At 40.1% G+C, this 23,637-nt stretch overlaps 1 protein-coding gene across 2 annotated transcripts in view; it reads right to left on the bottom strand.

Annotated features, from left to right (window-relative positions):
* Positions 1-21,635, bottom strand: part of LOC131687743 (uncharacterized) — a 261,534-nt gene extending 239,899 nt beyond the window's left edge. For both annotated transcript variants that reach the window (XM_058971833.1, XM_058971834.1), the window contains exons 1-2: positions 21,379-21,635; positions 20,422-21,218 (exon numbers count right to left, since the gene is read on the bottom strand). In XM_058971833.1, coding sequence (XP_058827816.1) covers positions 20,422-21,218; positions 21,379-21,508 — 927 coding nt within the window. In that variant the 5' untranslated portion in view covers positions 21,509-21,635. The remainder of the gene's footprint in view (positions 1-20,421; positions 21,219-21,378) is intronic.
* Positions 21,636-23,637: the final 2,002 nt, after the last annotated feature.

Genomic DNA, 23,637 nt, shown 5'->3' with positions numbered 1-23,637 from the left:
CGGCCCTCCGGGCCTCCGTTAAAAAGTCGGTTTTCAGAGCAATTGCAATACCTTTCTATTGAGAAAGGCAAAAAGGTGCGAAATCGGCAAAGTCCCAAAAAGTCGATTTTTACAAAAAAAAATTTTTTCGAGATAACATAAAATCTTGACGATTCATGCATTTTAAAGATGTTTGGCATCAAAAATACGAATTCGATTTCTGAAATTTCATGGGGTCCCCCCTTTGAAAAAAAAATTTGAGTTCTGGCTTATATGGGAATTTCATATGTGACCGGACGATTTAGTCTATATTTCCAGACCCATATAAGCGATCCGTACGAAATTTTATAGACATCTGTGGGGATATTATAGCTATCATTTGGAACTAAGTTTGTGAAAATCGGCCTAACCATTTCAGGGAAACTGATGTGAGTTCGTAAATTTTGAAAGATGGCCGCTTTTCCCGGGCACTTCCGGAACCGTCTATGGTGGTTAATGTAGTCAACGAAAGTTTGGTTGGCCGTCGGTGACCTAGAACAGCAAATTTAAGTTGTTTGAGAGACATTTTAGCGAAATTTTTACCTTTTTTGCTTTCATCGGAGTATCGGTTTGAATCACAATTTGCTATGTGATCGCACGCCACAACCTGTAACTCCGGAACCGGAAGTCGGATCGGGATGAAATTAAATAGCCATTTACGGGGACGCAATACCTTTCATTTAAGGCCAAGTTTAGTCGAATCGGTTTAGCCATCTCCGAGAAACCGATGTGACTATTATTCTGAATTTAGATACTTCCGCCGGGGCTTCCGGAACCGAGGATGGTGGCCAATGTGGCCAAATAGACTTTAAATGGATGTTAGTGACCTAATACTACAAATCGAAGCAGTTGTGGTCATATTTTGGAAAATTTTTCACCTTTATACATTCATTGCAGAATTTATTAAAATCGACATTTTCTGCGTGTTCGTACTTATCACCCTGTAATTCCGGAACCGGAAGTCGGATCCATTAGAAATTCAATAGCAGCCTATGGGAATGTTGCACCTTTCATTTGAGACTAAGTTTGTCAAAATCGGTTCAGCCATCTCTGAGAAAAATGAGTGACATTTTTGGTCACATACACACACACATACACACACACATACATACATACACACATACATACACACACAGACATTTGCCGAACTCGACGAACTGAATCGAATGGTATATGTCACTCGGCCCTCCGGGCCTCCGTTAAAAAGTCGGTTTTCAGAGCAATTGCAATACCTTTCTATTGAGAAAGGCAAAAAACATTTTGATTCAAAATGATTTGATTGCCTGTGTAAAATGCCTTAGATAACTCTCCGAGCTCTCGATCGAAGCAGTTCGTTTTCTGGTGCTGTGCATAAAGTGAACAAGAATATATATTGTCAGTGAAGGTCAACTATTGTTTGAGGCAGTCTTTGTTCGCCGGTGCCCAGGCTGGTGAAGTGAATACCAGAATTGCCGGACACGCCGCTATATAAGCTAAGTATTATTTTTCTTTCTTTCGTTTCCCTTTTCCCGATCGGTCTACTTTTCCCTTTTCCCCTGAATACAAGTTTCATCTCTCGTTTACACCACGTGCTATCCTCGTGCCTAAATGGCCGAGGGCGAAGGAACATTGGATGGGAATGATATTCCCATGGATTTACCGGATAAACCCGATATTACTCCCTCCCCTGATTCCCCCAGTCCTCCCCGTATTAAAACATACCCAGCCAGTTCAAATGGACCCTGGGTGGTGTATTTCCGGCCCAACACGAAATCGCCAAATATTCTAGAAATATCACGGGAGCTGACTGCTAACTACCCGGCCGTAGCTCAGATAACACGTGTTCGAGCCAATAAGATACGCGTTATAGTAAATGACCTCGATCAGGCAAACCAGATTGCTCGCAGCGAGCGTTTTACGAAACAATTCAGAGTGTATGTGCCTTGTAGGGCAGTGGAGATCGATGGAATAGTCGCCGAACCGGGTCTAAAGTGCGAAGACCTGTTGAAGTACGGGGTTGGCTGCTTTAAGGACCCTTCACTTCAAAAGGTGAAGATTCTGGAATGCAAGCAATTGTATTCCGCAAAAACAGAAAATGATAAGACAACTTACTCTCCGTCAGCCTCGATTCGGGTGACTTTCTCCGGGTCTGCTCTTCCCAACTATGTCCTCCTGGATAGAATTCGCTTACCCGTTCGCCTGTTTGTACCGCGGGTAATGAACTGCAGCAATTGCAAGCAACTGGGCCACACAGCCACTTATTGTGGCAATAAAAAACGGTGCTGCAAATGCGAGGGAGAGCATGAGGATGATGCTTGCGGTGGAGAAACTGAGAAGTGTATTTACTGCGGGGGCCCTCCGCATGCTCTTAAGTCATGCCCGGTGTACAAGCAGCGCGGGGATAAAATTAAGCGCTCCCTTAAGGATCGCTCGAGGCACTCTTATGCAGAAATGCTAAAGAATGCTTCGCCATCTGTCCCTTCCGAAAATTCCTTTGCTCTTTTGGCGTTGAGCAAGAATCTGACGACCCACAAGAGGGAACATCATTGGTTAACCCAGGGGAATCCAGGAAGAGGAGAAATCTAGCCTCCCCTACATTGCCTCGTAAGGGTGCCAAGGTGTCGTCCACTCAGAGTGCGCCATCTACAACCAATAAATCCAACGGAAGTGATGCACAAAAGCCGAAGCAATTTGCTCCAGGACTTGGAAATATTAATTCTAACAAGGAGTACCCACCACTTCCAGGGACACCAAAAACCCCAAGTGTCCCCGTTTTTCAAACAGATACTCAGTCCAGTAACGGACTAATGAAATTTTCTGACATAGTGGACTTAATTTTCACAGCTTTCAATGTTACTGATCCTCTTAAAAGCCTTCTGATACGTTTTCTCCCTATAGTGCAAACATTTTTGAAGCAGTTGACTACTAAATGGCCCCTCCTTGCAGCGATCGTATCCTTCGATGACTAAGTCATCGAACGAGGTCACCGATTCGATCACTGTTCTACAGTGGAATTGCAGAAGTATCCTCCCGAAAATCGATTCCTTCAAATTCTTACTAAACAGTTTAAAATGTGATGCTTTCGCATTATGTGAAACCTGGTTAACTTCTTATATAAATCTCAACTTCCACGACTTTAATATAATCCGTCTGGATCGAGAAAACCCTTATGGAGGAGTACTTTTGGGGATCAAAAAGTGCTATTCTTTCAACCGAATTAACCTCCCTTCGACACCAGGCATTGAAATTGTCGCTTGTCAAGTTTTAATCAAAGGTAAAGACCTTTGCATTGCTTCCATCTACATTCCTCCTAGAGCCTCGGTAGGGCACCGAACGCTTTGTAATATCACGGAATCCTTACCGGCACCGCGGCTAGTTCTGAGAGACTTTAACTCGCACGGTACGGTATGGGGTTGTCTTCATGATGATAACAGATCAACATTAATCCAAGATCTTTGCGACAATTTCAACATGACCATCTTAAACACGAGAGAAATGACGCGGATTCCTACACCACCAGCACGCGCAAGCGCGTTGGATTTATCGCTTTGCTCGACATCGCTACAGTTAGATTGCATGTGGAAGGTGATCCCTGATCCCCACGGTAGCGATCATTTGCCTATCGTGATTTCAATTGCTAACGGTTCAAGACCATCGAAAACAATCAATGCCTCGTATGACCTCACACGGAACATTGATTGGAAGAGTTATGCGACCGCGATATCCGTTAAAATCGAATCCACTCAAGAACTTCCTCCGGAGGAAGAGTACAGGTTTTTGGCTGGCTTGATTCTCGACAGTGCGAATCAAGCTCAGACTAAACCAGTACCCAGCGCGAATACCCATGGACGGTCTCCCACCCTGTGGTGGGATAAAGAGTGCTCAGAGCTGTACGCGGAGAAGTCCACTGCATATAAGGTCTTCCGGGAAGACGGGTTACCCGCTAGCTATCAACAGTACGCGTCGTTAGAAAAGCGAATGAAGAGTCTAATGAAAGCCAAAAAACGCAGTTATTGGCGCCGGTTCGTCGACGGGTTAACGAGAGAAACAGCGATGAGCACTCTTTGGGGTACGGCTCGACGTATGCGTAACCGTAATAGTACCAACGAGAACGTGGAATATTCAAACCGTTGGATATTCGCTTTCGCCAAGAAGATCTGTCCGGACTCTGTCCCGGTACAGAAAACGTGCCGCGCCGCGTCTCCTCACGATACCGCGAACGAAACACCGTTTTCGATGGTGGAGTTTTCACTTGCTCTCTTATCATGCAACAATAACGCCCCAGGGTTAGACAGAATCAAATTCAACTTGCTGAAGAATCTGCCTGACACTGCAAAAAGGCGCTTGCTGAACTTATTTAACAAGTTTCTTGAGGGTAACATTGTCCCTCATGACTGGAGGCAAGTAAAGGTCATCGCCATTCAAAAACCAGGAAAACCAGCCTCCGACCACACTCGTATCGGCCGATTGCAATGCTGTCCTGTATTCGGAAGTTGTTCGAGAAAATGATCTTGTTTCGCATCGACAATTGGGTTGAAGCAAATGGCTTACTGTCAGATACACAATTTGGATCCGCAAAGGCAAAGGGACGAACGATTGCCTTGCGTTGCTTTCTACAGAAATCCAAATGGCCTATGCTAACAAAGAGCAGATGGCATCAGTCTTCTTGGATATTAAGGGGGCTTTTGACTCAGTTTCTATCAACATTCTGTCAGAGAAGCTGCACCAGCAAGGTCTTTCACCAATTTTAAATAACTTTTTGCTAAACCTGTTGTCTGAAAAGCACATGCACTTTTCGCATGGCGATTTAACAACATCGCGATTTAGCTACATGGATCTTCCCCAGGGCTCATGTCTAAGTCCCCTGCTCTACAATTTTTACGTGAATGACATTGACGATTGTCTTGCCAATTCATGCACGCTAAGGCAACTTGCAGACGACGGGGTGGTCTCTGTTACAGGGCCCAAAGCTGCCGACTTGCAAGGACCATTACAAAATACATTGGACAATTTGTCTGCTTGGGCTCTTCAGCTGGGTATTGAGTTCTCCACGGAGAAAACTGAGTTGGTTGTTTTTTCTAGGAAGCGTGAGACGGCGCAACTCCAGCTTCTATTAATGGGTGCAACGATCAACCAGGTTTTCACATTTAAATGTCTCGGGGTCTGGTTCGACTCTAAAGGTACCTGGGGATGTCACATTAGGTATCTGAAACAGAAATGCCAACAAAGGATCAATTTTCTCCGAACAATAACTGGAACATGGTGGGGTGCTCACCCAGGAGACCTGATCAGGTTGTACAAAACAACGATATTGTCGGTGATGGAGTACGGGTGTTTCTGTTTCCGCTCCGCTGCGAACATACACTTCATCAAACTGGAGAGAATCCAGTATCGTTGCTTGCGCATTGCCTTGGGTTGCATGCATTCGACCCATACGATGAGTCTCGAAGTGCTGGCGGGCGTTCTTCCGCTAAAAAATCGATTTTGGGAACTCTCATATCGATTGCTCATCCGATGCGACATTCTGAACCCGTTGGTGATTGAAAACTTCGAGAGGCTCGTCGAGCTTAATTCTCAAACCCGATTTATGTCCTTGTACTTCGACTACATGGCACAGAGCATTAATCCTTCTACGTATACTCCCAACCGTGTTCGTTTCCTAGATACTTCTGATTCTACTGTATTCTTCAACACATCCATGAAGGAAGAGATTCGTGGAATCCCGGACCATATACGCCCTCAAGTGATCCCCAATATATTTTGTAATAAATTCCGAGAAGTCGACTGTGACAAAATGTTCTACACTGACGGATCAAATCTCGATGGGTCCACTGGCTTCGGTATCTTCAACAATACTATCACCGCTTCATTCAAGCTCAATGATCCCGCTTCAGTTTACGTCGCAGAGCTGGCTGCAATTCAGTACACCCTTGGGATCATCGACACTCTGCCCACAGATCACTACTTCATCATTTCGGACAGCCTCAGCTCTATCGAGGCTCTTCGTGCGGTGAAGCCTAAAAAGCAATTCCCGTATTTTCTGGGGAAGATACAGGAGTCCTTGTGTACGTTATCTGAAAAATCTTATCAGATTACCTTTGTTTGGGTCCCCTCTCATTGTTCTATCCCGGGCAATGAAAAGGCCGACTCATTAGCAAAGGTGGGCGCATTAAATGGTGACATATACGAAAGACCAATCTGCTTCAACGATTTTTTTAGTATTTGTCGTCAGAGGACACTCAACAGTTGGCAAACCTCGTGGAGCAATGGTGAACTTGGACGATGGCTACATTCGATTATCCCAAAGGTATCAACGAAGCCTTGGTTCAGGGGGATGGATGTGGGTCGGGATTTTATTGTCCCGACTTATGTCCAACCACTACACCTTAGATGCACATTTGCGGCGTATTGGGCTTGCGGAGAGTAGTCTGTGCGCTTGTGACGAGGGCTATCATGACATCGAGCACGTTGTCTGGGTATGCGCCGGGTATTTGGACGCCAGGTCTCAGTTAAAGGATTCCCTTCGGGCCCGAGGTAGACCACCCAATGTCCCAGTCCGAGATATGCTGGCAAATCGTGATTTCCCCTATATGTCCCTTATTTATACTTTCATAAAAACGATAAATATCCCAATTTAGCCCCTCTCTTTTTATTTCTCGTTTTTAGAAGTTTCCTCTTGCCGTGTGGAACCGATAAGCTTCAGACTGCCACTATGTAACCGCCGTCGCCCTTATCACTACGGAATCTGAAGCGAGAGCGACTCGAGGTCCGAAGGATTCCCTTTGAAGGATTCCCCGCGGGTCCGAAGAATACCATCCGCCAATCCGACCTACTAGACTGAGGCGCAAATTTGTTTCGCTGATCTCCCGTTTGCCCGAAAGTTGCAAGTTTTGCTCTTCTCTACCGGTCACCATCTACGCCTTCTCTCCCCTGTCCATGATACAACTACTTCTACACCGATTTTGGAAATGACCAAGCATAAGTATCCGATAAAAAATCAAATTTGTATTCCGTATTCCTAGTTTTAAGATAGTTGTAATTTCTACTCTTTGTTAAAACTATTGTCCCCCATCTTGTAAATAGAATTGTATCCCTAGTTTTAAAACATCTGTGAAATTTTTCATAAATATTTGTTCCCCCCTTTGTGTACCAAACTATATTGTTAGTTTTAAGATAACTGTAAATATTTCCTAAAAAACTATTACTATTGAATTCCTTGTTTTAAAATTTTTCATAAAAAAAATTTTTTTTTCTAGTCTTAAGATAGCTGTAAATTTTTTCTCTTTTATAAAAAAAATATTTCAACATTGTAACCTCCTAGTTTTAAGATATTCAAAATGTAAAAACAAAAGAATTCGGCACCGCCAAGCTAACGCATTTGTGCCTATCAAATAAACGAAATGAATAAAACAAAAATGCCTTAGGCCGATGACATGCTTACGCGATTTGCGATGCGGTAGCGGTAGGCGAAGCGAATGCGTTTGACCTATCTCTTTGGTGTGTGCATGTAGAACGCGTAATACTGTCATAGTAAAAGCGGGGCGAACGCGGCAAAACACTATGACGCGTCCGCAAACGCTTCGCTTTCCGCTTCAGCTTGTCATCGGCCTTAGTCCCCTATACTAATGAAATGTTGAAAGTATTATCAAAATCGAAGATGATCGGACACGTTTAAATCGGGAGGGTTAAGAAGCTTGCCAGAGGTGTTATAAAATACTAGGCGGGGGAAAACTTTAATTTAATCGATTATCTAAAATTACTATTTCAAAGATTCCTCGAAATATCAAATAGTCAAATGTTACAATACAATATAGAGCGTTTACTGTATATTGGTTTCGTTTCCACAACTGCACCAATTAACAGATTAAGGGCCGATTTCTTCACCCTCACTTAACTTTTAAACCAGGTTCACCAGTATGTTTAAACCTGGCTTAAGGTTCAGGCCGAGCCAACCAGCCAGATGTCGAGATCTGTTCGGCGATTCCGGTGGAGCAGTGTGTGTGTGTGTGTGCTAAATATGATAGGGAAGCTTAGGATTATTATTGATATCAGAACTCTGGAATGAGTGTCTATTGGAATGTTTTCAGGCAGGTATTTGATATTGATGTTATTAAACAACTGTATTTTTAAATTATGTATGACATCGAGCAAGACTTATTTTTTTATTTTAGGTTGAAAATCTCAAAATGTGAACTTCAGAATGATTTGAAGAACGTAGAATTCGTACCTAGATATTTTACGCAATGTATTGTAGTATATTGAAGTTTTGTGAATCAGTACAGTAAAATCGGTCGTAGAGGCCAATGTGAATCCAATATAATTTCAAATTAGAAACTTCTAGACGTTTTATTAACGTAAAATAAATTGTTAGTAAAACAAAACGTGATGAAATAAGTGGATGAGTCATTATGTATGTGTATCAAGGCGTTGTGGAACGTGCAGTTTACAACCTATTTTGTACATATACGATTCTGTATGACACATGAAAATATTATGCGCATTTTTAATGCCATTGTTTTGATGACATTACTGCACTTAGCCTGAAATTATTGTTATCAGAAGGTTTAAAACATTTGAATAAACGAGTTCGAATATTACCCCACATTATTTTTTTTAATACTTCAATTAACTTGTTTAACAGAATGCTGACAGAGAATCCATCATATATTATAAAACAAGCCCTAAAAAATTGAAATCGAGACGGTTCAATAAGTTGACCCAGAGAAACTCAAAAATTCCTATTCTGCAGAAAGTTGAATTATATTCACAATTTCCGTCCGATTTAAACTAATAAGTGTTTATTTTTTTGGTTATTAGCAGGCTTTAATAGACCCATAAAAATACAATTCTTAGGATTGCTTCATCTTGCCCAAAATATTGACCAATCGCTCATTTTTCAAATTAAGAAACAATTCAATAAACTCGTAAATAACGTCAGAATCAGTAGTTGCACTAAAACAAAATGTTCAAACAATCGAAAGTGCATTCAATTACTTTTAATTCAACATAGTAATATTTCATATCGATGCACTACAACCAAAGATATTTGGAATTTACTGAACGTACGTTTTGTTTTGGAGGTGAAATTCATTTTTTTACTGTAACTCGAAAATTGTTCTACTGTACATTTTTTGGACTTTATTTCCGGATTCAGCACACAGTTTTACATTAAAAATAACCACCAGCTTATTTAGTTCAAAAATGCTGTAAATTAGTATATTAGTGTATATTTAGTATATTATTGTAATTTTGAATTAAATCTGTCAGCATCATTCAATTTTTAACTTCAATCCAATTATTCATTTATTTTTTTTTTGAGGGGGGGCTGGTGTTGAACCCCAAAGCCTCCTCTTGGCTACACTGCTGCTTGGAGTTATTTATTTCGCTTTTCATTTTCCGAGATATGTTTCAGATCGATTCGAGGGTTATTAGTTAGAAAATTTGTAGACAGAAGGTTATTGATTGGACTTCGGGTTGCAGAGTTACGGGTTGAAGAGTGCGACCTCACAGCAAATTCTCATATAAAGTGAAATGAAAACTTCTCAAAGGGGGTAGTAAGGGAGAATTTCAAAATCGAATTTGTATTTTTGATGCCAAATGACCATAAAATGCAAGGAATGTTGAGATTTGATGAAATCTCGAAAAAATTTTTTACCAAAATTTCCTTTTTTGGACTTTGACACATTTTTGCCTTTCTCATGTAGAAAGGTTACGCAATTACTCTAAAAATCGTCAACCTAATCCCCTCCCATTTTTTACCTAAAAAGGCTTAGGTAGGAGTATGCAATGAGGGGTTGTTACTTTAACATTAAAAACTAGTTTAAAATTTCTTAACAAGTTGAAAATTTTCGGCAGGGTCCGGATCCTCCGGATCTTTCTTCTTGATCCGCCACTGGTTTCGGTGTCGACACATAGTATCTCAAGATCTTGGCTGTCGATCCATTGTATGTATGTGCAAATCGTACTGAATATGTAATATACATTTCCATCATTGTATTGAACATAACCAGTCATGAAATCGTAGTTTGGACAAATGAGAAAGGCACAATTGCACCACTAGTTGAATTAAAACAGGTTTTTAGTAACAAGCCGCTAAAATGTGTCATCCCGTAAAGATTTGTTGCCCTTCCTCTTTCGGCTCGATTTTCAGTCATTTCAAAAGTTAAATATTGAAGCATACACATGAACCAAAACGCGGTGAATACAAAGCGTGGTGCACAGTATCAACCTAACAAAGCAAAACGAAATAAGCTTTGGCATAAAACAAAACCGAGGAAAGTCTATACCAACATTTGTAGGTACCTGCTACAAACTTGATTCTGAGCTTGCAGATTGCTGAGTAAATGTCGATTTTTCCAGTTTCGCTTTGTGCTGTGATGCGAATCTCATAATGGTTTGTTCATCAACAGCTATCTGTTCTGCGATGAATACGAAGCCTGATAAGTGGCGCAGTCGAGTAAAGGCTGGCACAATCTGGCTTAGAATAGATCACACAGCATTGTGTTCGACGGATGAAGTAAACCCTTCCGAATGCTACGTTCACTGAATTTGGAGAAGGTCTCTTTATGGGAATTTTTTGTATAAGGGACCATTCATAAATTACGTAACGCAAAAATTGGCCAAAATTGACTCCCCCTCCCCCCATGTAACAAATTGTCACAAATTTCTTCATACCCCCCTCCTCTGTTACGTAACAAATTCCGAGAAAAAAAAAATTTTCTTCGATGAAAACATGTTACGTAACGATCTAGCTAACTCCCCCTCCCCCCTATGTCACAACATGTCACAACTTGATGTACACCCCCCCCCCTAAAAGCGTTACGTAATTTATGAATGGTCCCTAAAGTGGAATGCGTGCTGGGTTTGGCTGCAGGAGGAGGATGATGTGAAAAGGCTACCCAATGCACAGCGTACGATCGTGTGCTGTTTCACATAGGTTTGGAGTGAAATTGTCCTTTTTTCTTTTTCAAATATTTGGCGCAGTTGTAATTGCTTAAGGCATGGTTATACTAAAATTAATTCTAAAGAGTTAAGGGGGTCCTCTACTCATGGTTATACGAAAATTAATTCTAAAGAGTTAAGGGGGTTCTCTACTCGCGAGGCCTAAAATTGAGCACTTTTTTGGGAATAAATTGTAAAGCATCTCCTCAATGGATTTTAATTTTTTTTTTCATTTTGAAGATACATGTTCTGACTTTTCAATTTTACATTTTAAGACGAAAAGAAAAATCTCTAGCGAGCTTGAAAATTCATTGATGACATTGATTTTGAAACTGCATGAGTCCCGCTTAAGTAAAGTTTTGGCAAATTGGGTAATCTGTAATCAGAAAACTCATATTTTTTATTATCATAGTCACGTTGGCTGTGTTAGACGAGAGGGATTTCTTTTATTTTATAATTTGTAAAAGTTGTGTGACGATTTGTTAAAATTTCCAATATTTACGCCTATTAAGGACCATAAAAATGGAACAAATTGACATTTGGACATCCCTTTCTACCAAACATAGCGGTATATTTTCTGAACAGTTGGAGAAAAAAATATTGAAATCGGACCAGTACTTCTATGAAAAGTCTTACTTGACCGCTTAAAAAACTCTACTTTCGGAAAAACGTTTGAAAATGAAATACGGTGTATAACTCGATTGTAGTACCTTACTAGATAATCTATTATACCGGGTCCGCAGAGCTCACCTTCCTCATCATGAAAATGTTCTTGGCTTACCACATTTTGTAGTTGGACTAGGCGACAAAAATTACAATCTTTCCAATATTCCGATGGAATGTTCCAATGTTGTTTAGTTTACCCCTCGAAGCCGCAAATATTGCCCCATAGCTTCAATACGTTACTGTGATAAATTTGAAATGATTTTCACAATGTTGTTTTAAAAACAACATTGCGCGTTTAAGGGTTAAATATCAATTCTTTGCTCTTCATTGATGAACGGCTTCTTGTCCAAAACACAGGCATTGTAGGGTAATTTGGGGGGCGTTTATTCAACATTTTAAAAATATTTTTCTTTTGCAACCTTGTGTAACGGTTAAGTTGGAGTAACTTAATTAAGGGTATTATTTAGTTATATGTTTATACAAGCGATATATTGTAAAACAGTTTTTGGTTGTTTCTTCCAACAATGTATTCATATAACTTTGGTTTGTTCTTGAAAGATTCATTTTAAAAAGCGAATTGATTGTCGAAATTTTCATTTTTATCCCAAGATTGACATCACTACAAATCAATGCGTTTACTAAAATTAGTGCCTGAAACTTTAAAGAATTAACCGAAATTAAAACTTAGATAAATATCGCCCGTTTAGATATATAGATAAATTGACTCATTTTCCTATATATCACTGTGTTAGGTCCGTTAGTTTGTGGATATACCTTATTAACCCATTATTGCCCAACTTATTTTTCACGCGCATCACAAATTGTGTTTTCCGATCGAAGAAAAATGATGTATTCATTCCAGTAAAATTATTTTTGTACTCAAAGTAGCTGATATGATAAGGAACAACCAGTGAAAATTTAAGATTGATCGGTGTATCGGTTCCTGAGATATCGTGATAGCCGCGGATGAACTTTTCAACAAAATACAACTCCGAGATAATCAAGTTTTACTGTCGGTGCAGCGTGTCAACGGTCTAGCGTATCAAACACTACGCACCGCCTACGAGTGGTCAATGGGTATCGGTCTATGAATAGCTGTAACTCAAGTTGTAGTATTCTGATCTTAGTGAAACTTTGAGAAAATTTTCCTCAGCGTATGTAGTTTCAAAATATCTAATTTACACAGATTCGATTTTTTTCATCCTAACAAAAATGTGTAACCCCTTAAGGAAAAATTGATTAAAAACAAAACATAAACACTGGTTAAACCACTATAACTTCTCTAAACATATTCTGCAAGAGTATATGAACAATATTAACTCTTTGATAATGCCTATTCTGCGTCATTAATTGAGTAATAGGAGTTATTCTTAGCACCTACTATATATAGTAGGTTGGGCAATAATGGGTTAATAATCTATACCTGACGCAAATGATCATATAATGATATTCCGAGGAGAAAAAATACATTTTAGCTACGTGTCCTCCGCCATCGAGTGCGGCATCTCACCCGCAATTTTGATGCGGCATCTCTCCCAATTGTATGGGAGAGATGCCGCACGACGACATTTCCCTCTGAAATTATGGATGACCGTGCTCATGATCAGAATGCCTTCTAAAAGGTCCCAGCTATTCAACCGATACATGATTTACCAAAAAAAATCGAACTATTTTAAAAAACGAAATTTTAATACGGTACTTAAAAACTTTCGGCACTCCGTGATGCAACTGGACGCACATAATCAATAATAAAAATTTTGTGAGTTAATAATAAGGATTATTTTACATCTCCAGTGTTGTAATTCTTCGAAAGACAAACTCACAATATCATATTACCGTATAAAAGTGACGAGTACGGATTCCCGGACAAACTGACGCGATTAGTGAAGGCGACGATGGATCGGGTGATGTGCGTAGTACGTGTCTCAGGGACGCTCTCGAGTCCCTTCGAATCACGCAGAGGGTTACGGCAAGGTGATGGTCTCTCGTGCCTGTTATTCAACATCGCGCTGGAAGGTGTAATAAGAAGAGCAGGGATCGACACGAATGGTACGATTTTCACAAAGTCCGTTCAGCTACTTGGCTTCGCCGATGACGTTGATATTATTGCACGAAACTTTGAGAAGATGGAGGAAGCCTACATCAGACTGAAAAGAGAAGCCAAGCGCGTCGGACTTGCCATCAACACGTCGAAGACAAAGTACATGATAGGAAGAGGTTCACGAGAAGAGAATGAGAACCGGCCGCTTCGAGTTTGCATCGGTGGCGACGAAATCGAGGTGGTTGAAGAGTTCGTGTACTTGGGCTCACTGGTGACTGCCGACAATGATACCAGCAGAGAGATTCGTAGACGCATCGTGGCAGGAAATCGTGCTTACTTTGGCCTCCGCAAGACACTTCGGTCGAACAGAATTCGCCGTCGTACGAAGTTGACCATCTACAAGACGCTGATTAGACCGGTAGTTCTCTACGGGCACGAGACTTGGACAATGCTCGTGGAGGACCAACGCGCACTTGGTGTCTTCGAACGGAAAGTGCTGCGTACCATCTACGGTGGAGTGCAGATGGAAGACGGCACATGGAGACGGCGAATGAACCATGAGTTGCATCAGCTGTTGGGGGAGCCGCCCATCTGTCATACCGCGAAAATCGGACGACTACGGTGGGCCGGGCACGTAGCCAGAATGTCGGACAATAGCCCAGTGAAAACGGTTCTCAATTGCAATCCGACCGGTACAAGAAGACGTGGCGCGCAGCGAGCACGATGGATCGATCAGGTGGAAGACGATTTGCGGACCCTTCGCAGACTGCGTGGCTGGCGACGCGCGGCCATGGACCGAGTGGAATGGAGGAATCTTTTGTATACGGCACAGGCCACTTCGGCCTTAATCTGTTAATAAATAAAAAAAGTATAAAAGTGACCCTATATACGAGATATAGAAAGTGCGGCATCTCTCCCGAAATTACCCTAATTGTCTGTTCGTTATACATTACAAGCCGTGCCAATCTATATTTATGAATTAATGCTCTGATTCAGTTTGCTTAACCCATTATGACCTAGCGTATGAAATTTCATACGCAAAAACAACACATTTCAGGATCATACTTGTTATACAATAAAAGCGTTTTCAAACTTCTGGTTTTCTGTGAACGTTAAAAAATACCCTATAATTTGTAATGTGTATGTTCATTAATCTTTTTTTATAAAATTTAATTGTGTTTTCGAATGTCATAGTTAGACAAAATTCAAATCAAAATATGAACAGTACATATTATTAAATTTCTCTTCTAAATCACTAATTCTTGTTTCGGATTGAGAACGAATGGCCATGAAAGGTGTGAAAGATGTGGCTCAGTGCGAAAAAATGGAAGAAATTGGTGAAACAATTGTGAAAATTCTGCTGGTAGTTCAAGGTATGAAATTTCATACGCTAGGCTGCACCGATATCTTTTTTCCTAAGGCAAAATTATTTCCTCTTTAGGACCCGAAGGGGATTCAAAACTTTCTCGCTGATTTTGACGTTGAATCAGTACATACGTGCTTAATACGTTAGAAAAATAGAATACTTTTTATGTAAAATGTTCTTTTTCTTAAAATAATTGCAAAGATTGAGGGAAAGATGATTTGATGCAACGAACCAATCATGCGACAAAACGGCACCAAAGAGGTGGGAAGTGTTAAAATCATTAAAAAAATTAAAGGGTTGTGTACAGGACACGACCACAGTGACATTAAAAATGTAGCTTTTTTCAAGAGCGTGCAAATGAATTTTATCTATCACATATATCGACTCACGTTCATGCTCACTCGCTTATTTTCATATGTTACAATTTGCTATATACCCTCCCCATTAAAACATAATTTATTGAAGGTCATTTAACGGTAACCTATTATTACAATTAATCAAGTATCTCACTAGGTGATTGGCATTATTTGGCTGATCCATCTAGTAAAAATAGACTGGTCTGTCCAGAAAATATATTCAAAAGAAAAGTTCCATATTGAGAACTGTGATGAGGAAGCTCACGCTCGCCAACGGAAATATACAGATTCTCCATGAAATATGAAATTTCATTTTCCATTTAAATTTTCAATAATGTACTAATGAACTTAAGTAAACAATCTTAAGGTTAAGTATTTCTTGATCGATTGGTGGTTGAACAAATTAAATTATTTGATAAATTACATTGTTATACAACGTTCGCACTACCGGTTAAAACGGGTTTTTATGCTATCTTGGTGACATTTTCTTGTTGCTAATTATTAAAACGTGTTATAACTCTGTAGTGTAAACATTGTATTATTAAACCAATTCTGCAGCGTTTTATGTTATATAGGTGTTTTATGTAGTAATAGGACTGACATAATTATATCTTCAGTACAGCGGTTTGTTTCATAATTTAAAACAGATTTATTTTAAAATTAAAATTGGTATACGTTCTATTTGTTGTATACTTTGAAACGCGATTAGAAATGTGTTTTAAATACATAGGGCAGGACAAATACTCTTAAGACATGGCTTGAATTTTAATCGAAAAAGAACACCCGCTTAAACTGCTGCTGGGGCGGTAAGTTCTGTTTTAAAATTTTCCGTTTTGTACAGTACGAAACAAAAGTGTTTGAAATTATGAAACAAAAAGTTCTGCTAGGAATGTGATTGTTTCCGATGCAATTACAGGTTTTTTTACGCGGGGGATACAGGCCGCGCAAAATGAAAACCGCGTAAATTTAAAAAAAAAAATGCGTAAATGAAAACCGCGTAAATTTCAAAATCCGCGTAAAAAAATACCGCGCAAGAAAAACCGCGTAAAAAAACCTGAGTGTACTCTCCTATATAAAATACTACGCTGCTAAACAGTGCAATAACTACAGAAGCACGTTATCAGATGCCTTACTGATAAAACACATATAACCGAAATATATATCACATATAACCGAAATATGAAACATATGAAAGCCAATAGGCTCTTTACTCTACGCAGCTACAAAGCGCCGTAAACATGGATTAACAAGTTATAACGCACACGCATGCATAAAAATAAATATTTTTTTCAACGCAACACTCTCAAGCAGCACACATTCTGCCGTATTGAATTAAATCCAAACCACCCCACCCACCCACTTTGCAAATCTTTCTGACACCGTGCTGGTACTCGAAAAATCCGCACACGGCCACCGCTGCCGAAAATGCATAGCGTCTACCGCTTAGCGTCCAGACGCTGCAGCCATGATCTTACCCGTTCGACATCAGAACAAAAACTGATTAAAACGTGTGCGCGTCACTTCTATTTATAAACTAACCGTATATGGTTTAGTCACTTAGGTGCGAGTGTGTGCAAATGCCAACGTTGCTGAAGGTGTTATATTAGATTCAAAGTTAAATTTTATTGATCATTATAACACAATTATACACAAAGCTAACAACATGCTCAATTTAATAAAACGCTTTAGCTATCATTTTGAAGATCCTTATACAATAAAAATATTATATATTGCATATGTTAGGTCGATATTGGAATATTGCAGTATTATTTGGTGTCCTTTTTCAAGCAGACATGAAGAACGAATAGAATCGGTACAAAAACAGTTTTTATTATTTGCCCTTCGTAAATTAGGATGGACAGCATTCCCTCTGCCATCTTATGAAGCACGCTGCTTGCTTATCAATATTCAAACATTAAAGGAGCGTCGCGAATTTGCAATGCTCTCATTCATTAATAATATCGTTTCGCATCGTATCGATTCAGCTGAAATTTTATCCAAATTGAACTTTTATGCACCTTCACGACAGCTACGAAATCGAAGTATATTTTCAATAACTCCTTTTCGCACAAACTATGCAAAATATAGCCCCATAAATCGAATGATGTCTATTTATAATCACTATTGCGACTCAATTGATTTTACAATGTCTAAACTGAAACTAAAGCAATATTTTATACACAAAAGAAATTCTAACGCGTAAGAGGATGATTCAGTAAAAGCCGAAATTGCTTAATTTATACTAAATTCACGAAATATACACATTAGTAATTAAGGAAATCTGTAGTCTACATCGATTGACGAAATAAATAAATAAATAAATAAATCGATAGCGCTTATTGCATCGCCCGGAGATGATGTTGCTCGTATGGGATATTAGCAACAACTGATTTAAACGGACATGTGTCGCTTCTATTTATGACTTTTCGTGTGTGATTGAGCGACTAAGGTGCCCTCTAATGACGGCTGTGTCTGAGAAATCTGCCTCACGAATGGTAATTTTCCCGTTTTTCGTGAACTTTTTAATTTTATCAATTTCCAAATGTCTACTTTTATTGGGGAGATATTAAATTATTACCAATATTTAAGTTAGGTGTATACTTTTATACCATGGCGAACGGCGATGAGTACACCATCACCTGATGTCTTGTGGCTGTTGAGGGCATTGCGATCACAGCGGAAGACATCAAATGTTGAACCAAACTAGAGATGGGCCATTCGTTCGCGAACGGTTCAAACGAACTAGTTCTTCGAAGAGGATGAGTGAACAGAAGTTCTTTTTAAAAGAACGGTAGTTCTCAATTCTCTTTAAAACGAATGAACTGAACATCACCTAAAGCCGTTTGACACAGCCGATTTTTAGGTGAACGTAGTCGCTTAGAACAATGTGCCATACATACTGTATCACCTATGATAACACGGTATAAAAATACGATTCACAGTAATACACGATCGTTTCACTCGTTACCACAATATGTGGCACAATGAGGCACACTTTTGACAACTCGAAAACTGTCAACAAACTGTAGTTAAAAAATCGTAGCAACCATTGCTTTTGTTTTACTGAACACTATGCACATCGAGGCACATTGCGGCACAAGCTACCACGCTGTTTGTTTGTAGGCACAATTCGATTTGTGCTAAGCGACTCGCCCCTTGAAATAAACTGACTTGTTGTCCCTCAAACCGCTCTCGATGCTCTCTTATGGCGATTTCTCTTGAACCCGAAACTGAGTCATGTTCTAACCCCAACCGCTGTCAGTTCATACATTTTGACAGCAGTTGGGGTTAGAAACTGACTCAGTTTCGCTTCAAACAAAAACTACATTAGTATGGAACCGGGCGAAGAACGACACACAAGCTAAATAAAAATATTGATCTCACTCTCTACTTATGTCATTATAAAGAACTCGTACCCTTGGTGAAACCGTTCAGCATACAAAAATATAACAGCAATCGTTCTGTGAGAGTTCTCGCGTAGAAATTTTATTGCATCTCCCAGATTCAAATGTTTTGAGAACCATTCACTAGATACCGGTAAAACAGCTGAGCGAAAGAACGGTTCATGCGAACTAGTTCTTTTTACAGAACTGTTCGATCGGGAATGGTTCTTCGAAGTGAACTGTTTTGCCCATCTCTAAACCAAACACCTGGCGAGATAGAGTACGGTTGTCGAGCCACGTCTCGGTTAAGGCGATGACGTCATAACAGCAGCCCGTGGTCGCGAGCAAATAGCTGTCCGTTGATGAACTCAAGCCACCAACATTCTGGTAGTAAATCTCGATGTTATTGGACGACGGATCAGGTTCTGCAGAGAGCGAATCAACTGCATCGCGCCGCAGAATGTGACGATCATCATCGGCAAAAGAAATGGTTGACATCTGGTCACAAGATGTTAGAGCAAAAGGCAAATTACTGGAAGCGAAGAATACATCAGCGCTTGAAGTGTTCGGATCAGATGTATACTTGCCATTTGTGGTGGTTTGGAAGACCCTTTCACCCATCCCACACACAGGACCGGGACGACTGATGATCGCTGGCTGCAATTGCTCGACTGTGGCGGGGGGATCGAGGGCTTCCATAGTACCAACTGCGGTGCGTCCCAGTATGCGTTGAACCCCGATGGTGGGATGCGGAGAGCAGGAACGGGACGGTAGTAGCTTACGGCGAGAGTTGGACGATAAATTGCCGAGAAAGGCGGCTTGGAAGACCCCTTCTTCACCCACACATACAGGACCGGGACGACTGCTGAACGCAGGCAGTTTATATGGGAATTGGCTGTGTGGCCGCACTCTTCAACCCGTAATTCCGGAACCAGAAGTCCAAACAACAACAAAAATCAATGGCAGCCGATGGGATGGTTTTACCTTTCATTTGAGACGAAGTTTGTGCAAATCGGTCCAGCCATCTCTGAGAAACAGAGGTGATATTTTTCCCACATACACATATACACACACATATATATACACAGCCATTTTCCGATCTCGACGAGCTGAGTCAAATGGTATGACTCCCGGCCCTCCGGGCCGTGATTATGTTGACGATTTTTAGAGTGATTGCATAACCTCTCTATATGAGAAAGGCAAAAAAACCTGTTTTATTCCACCTAGTGGTGCGATTGTGCCTTTCTCATTTAACCCTCCGGAAGTTGCGCAAATGGCTCACTGAACGAGCACCCGCTGGTGCTCTAAGGCAGTTTCCCTAAATTTTCAGAACAACGTGCACTCAGTGTTTCAGCGCGACTGCCGGAAGGCTAAGAAAACTATGCTTCATTAACTGGTTATGTTCAATATAATTGTGAAAATGTCTAACATATTCTTATTATACTCAGCACGTATCCCACGACTACCACGAATGTCGACGCTGACACAAAAAAATTATAATATTTAATCCTAATGAGCATGAGTTCAATGGTACCTTTATGTGATCATATTTTGAAAGGCTGGAAAAATGGACATTTGAAACAATAAATATAAAAGAAATTCACGGCATATAAATCTGCTTTTTATATTAGCGATTTGAAATGTTTGCAATGCTACAATTATCGCACTTACCTTTTCCGGTTTCTTTTTCCCAATTGGCGAAGGAATCTTGGCTTCTTCCTCGGAGGCAAAACGATTAAATTTCAACATTTTCTCCTTAACACTCAGTTTATTTTCTTCCTGCTGTTCCGCGCTAATAGTTGCCTCATTTTTACTTGCAGGTTCACTCTGAGCATTGTTTTCCTTATTTGATTCTGTATCAACTGTAACTGCATCAAACGAACCACTTTTCACCGGATCTGGAATTTTCTCTTCAGCAGAGCTCTGCCTAGAATTGGAATGATCGACACTGGAGCGCTTCCGTGGTGGTATCGCCGGTGCCGGTTCTTCCTGGGCATCAAAACGGTATAACTCTACACTTGCCTTCCGGGTCACTTCGGGCAGATTACGCAAATCACTACTGTCAGCTCGCACTACAACAGAACCGATTTTACGCGAATCAATCGAACTCATCACTTCACTACCGAAACTATACTCAGAACCACTACGACCAGCATCGGAGCTGTTTTTGCGCGACAAAGCTATGCTTCCACGGGGACTCCCTTGATACGGATAAGTACTATTTATTTCCGGAACTTCAGGCGGTGGCCGATATGGTGGAGGTAGTTTGAATGGCGAACTCTCGTTATCGGACGGTACTGTCGTCAGAGAGCGCGAACCCGGGCTCATCGGGTAGCTAGTATTAAGCGCATCCTCACTTGGACACTCGGTGACATACTTTTTTCGTAAAATCAGATACTTTTCGTTACCTTCGTTTTTGATTGACGCTAGTGTGTTGACGTAGCTCTTGAAGAGTTTCCTCGCTTCTTCTGAAATGAAATAATCATTCGTCAGTTGCATTACTTCTGTCGATGAGATATCAAATTTCAATTATGAAAGCAAAACGCTTTGATTCGGGTGAATCAACAAGTAGTTTGGCGTTGAGTCAGGTATCACACAAATATAACGGCAGCAATGTAATTTACTAACCTTGCGTTTCTTTATTGGTCAGGAAGGCACGAAAATGTTTCACCAAGGCGTGATTGGTCACTTTGCAGTTGTTTTTCAGCATGAAATTGCGAATTTCAGCCATAGAAAGCTCGCGCGGTGCCGATTCCATGCTTACGTTCTAAAAGTTGCAAACCAAAACAAATCGGTCGCCAGTAGTAACACTAACGGCATCAGCGAAATGGAAACAGAAACCGGATGATTTTGACGTTTCTCATCGTATCACGCTTTGTGCGATGCTTCGCCACAGCGCACAGGGTGGTTCTGCGGCAGTGAGTTTCTGGATCGAATTGGAGCTGGCTTGCGGTGTAAGAAATTTATTTGCAGCGGCACCGAAAATGTGCGCACATTTTTGCAGCAGTACCCGAACGAAGTTTTCTCGGGCTGGAGTAAATTCTCGGTATTCACACTCTCGTTGTTATTTCTTCATTAATTTATCTCGACAAAGGCTGATTGAAGTTTTTCCTGGACTGGAGTACATGCTTCGTATCAATATTCTCTATGTAATAATTACTTTATCTTTACAGCTTCCTTGAAAAAATTAACAACTGTTCTTGATGACGATTGACAACCGAATATAATTTTCATTTCAATATTAATATCACATGTTACTATTGGCGTTTTCGTTTTTTCTTGGTGCTACACCGATGTAGTGCAAAGAAAGAGATAGACTGATTATACCCAAGTTTGAATGAGTGTAGCACCGACTACACCGGTGTAGTGCAGTGTCAAAAATGAATATGCCATATGATTGCATGAGCATCAGTTGCTATTCGATTCCATGTTGCCAATATTTGTTTCACCGATTTTCAGATATGAAGGGAAAATATATTGATTGTGTAATCAAATACAATTTGTAATTGTAATCATAATTTTATTGAATTGTAATTGTAATTTTATTTGTACTTAGTCTAATGCCTAAGTTTTTGTCTATTAGGCAATCCATGAGACGTTTCTTATCAGCTGATTATTTCTTTTTTACTTCTTCTGACGTTACTCCGAGGGGTGCGACGTCCGACATTATCGTTGATTCGATCCAACATCAAACGAATCGGATTAACGAAAGATGATTGTCGGACGAGTTTTTCTGTTCGCAGGAGTAGACTTGTTGACAGAACCCACCGCTGGATTGTCAAACAAACGTCTAATGGATTGCCTAATAACACAACATATTTCTTGAGCGTTTTTTCAAAACGTCATATCTGCAATGAGTTACTCTCTTTGTTTACATTCTCTTTCGATTTTTCACTTATTTTACAGTACAGATCGAAAGACGGTAGTTTTAACTAGCATATTATGCAAAGAGTTGAGGGAAAAATGTTAAAGTGGCCGAATTATTAACAGAAGAGAAAGTAAACAAAGAGAGTAACTCATTGCAGATATGACGTTTTGAAAAAAAAACGCTCAAGATTTGAATTTGTCTTTACGCCAGCTGATGTGCAAATAGAACAAGCAAAATTGTGGACGAGATACCAAAGATAAACTCAAGATAGAGTGGTCTGGGATGTTGTATGTACCACAGAAGTTCGACCCCTCGATGCATACGGTTCACCGTCAGAGTGACAGATTGACAATAATTTGAAGCAAAGCTTTACGCAACAGCAACCAGCGTCGATCTAAGCAGCGTTTCCAAGGTAATGTTTGTTGTTATAAATAATAAACCGATATTTATTTCAGTTGAAAATCTGGGTTTTCAAACTTGTTGATTTGTTTGAAAAAGTTATTTTTGGTGCATAATATTCAGTTACTCCTACTAAAGTCTTTTTTAATCTTGACTGTATTTTACCGGTACGAACAAGCAATCAACCGTTGCAGTCATATTTATTCCTACGTTAAACAGCTTGACCTCATGTGAAACGATCTAAACAAGTTTGTTTATACAGAAAATTTTCGCAACATTGTTTATATATGTATCCATGGCATTTTGTCAACGCATTAAAATATGAAGAGACGCAAGCACTGCCTATCAACAAGGGGCAGCCAAAGCACACTTTTAATACGTTCACTGGTTCACGGTTGCTGAACCATAGTTTTGCAATCGTTTGTATGGGACCTAGTGATCTTGAGTTTATCTTTGGAGATACTGCTGAAATAGGATTGTTGCATCATTTTCTACAGAATTCCGAGATTTATTTTTTTTTGATAGTTATGGCAATTATAACTATTTAGGAGAACTGTGGGTAAGCCGGATATGTTAACCCTAGAACGTTGCACTTGCGTTTTCCATCCCAGAATGTTGCA

Source organism: Topomyia yanbarensis, chromosome 3 (genome assembly GCF_030247195.1).
Source record: "Topomyia yanbarensis strain Yona2022 chromosome 3, ASM3024719v1, whole genome shotgun sequence".
In the NCBI taxonomy this organism is placed as follows: domain Eukaryota; kingdom Metazoa; phylum Arthropoda; class Insecta; order Diptera; family Culicidae; genus Topomyia; species Topomyia yanbarensis.
Note: the sequence above shows the minus strand (reverse complement) of the source record. Positions and strands in the feature narration are given on the sequence as shown.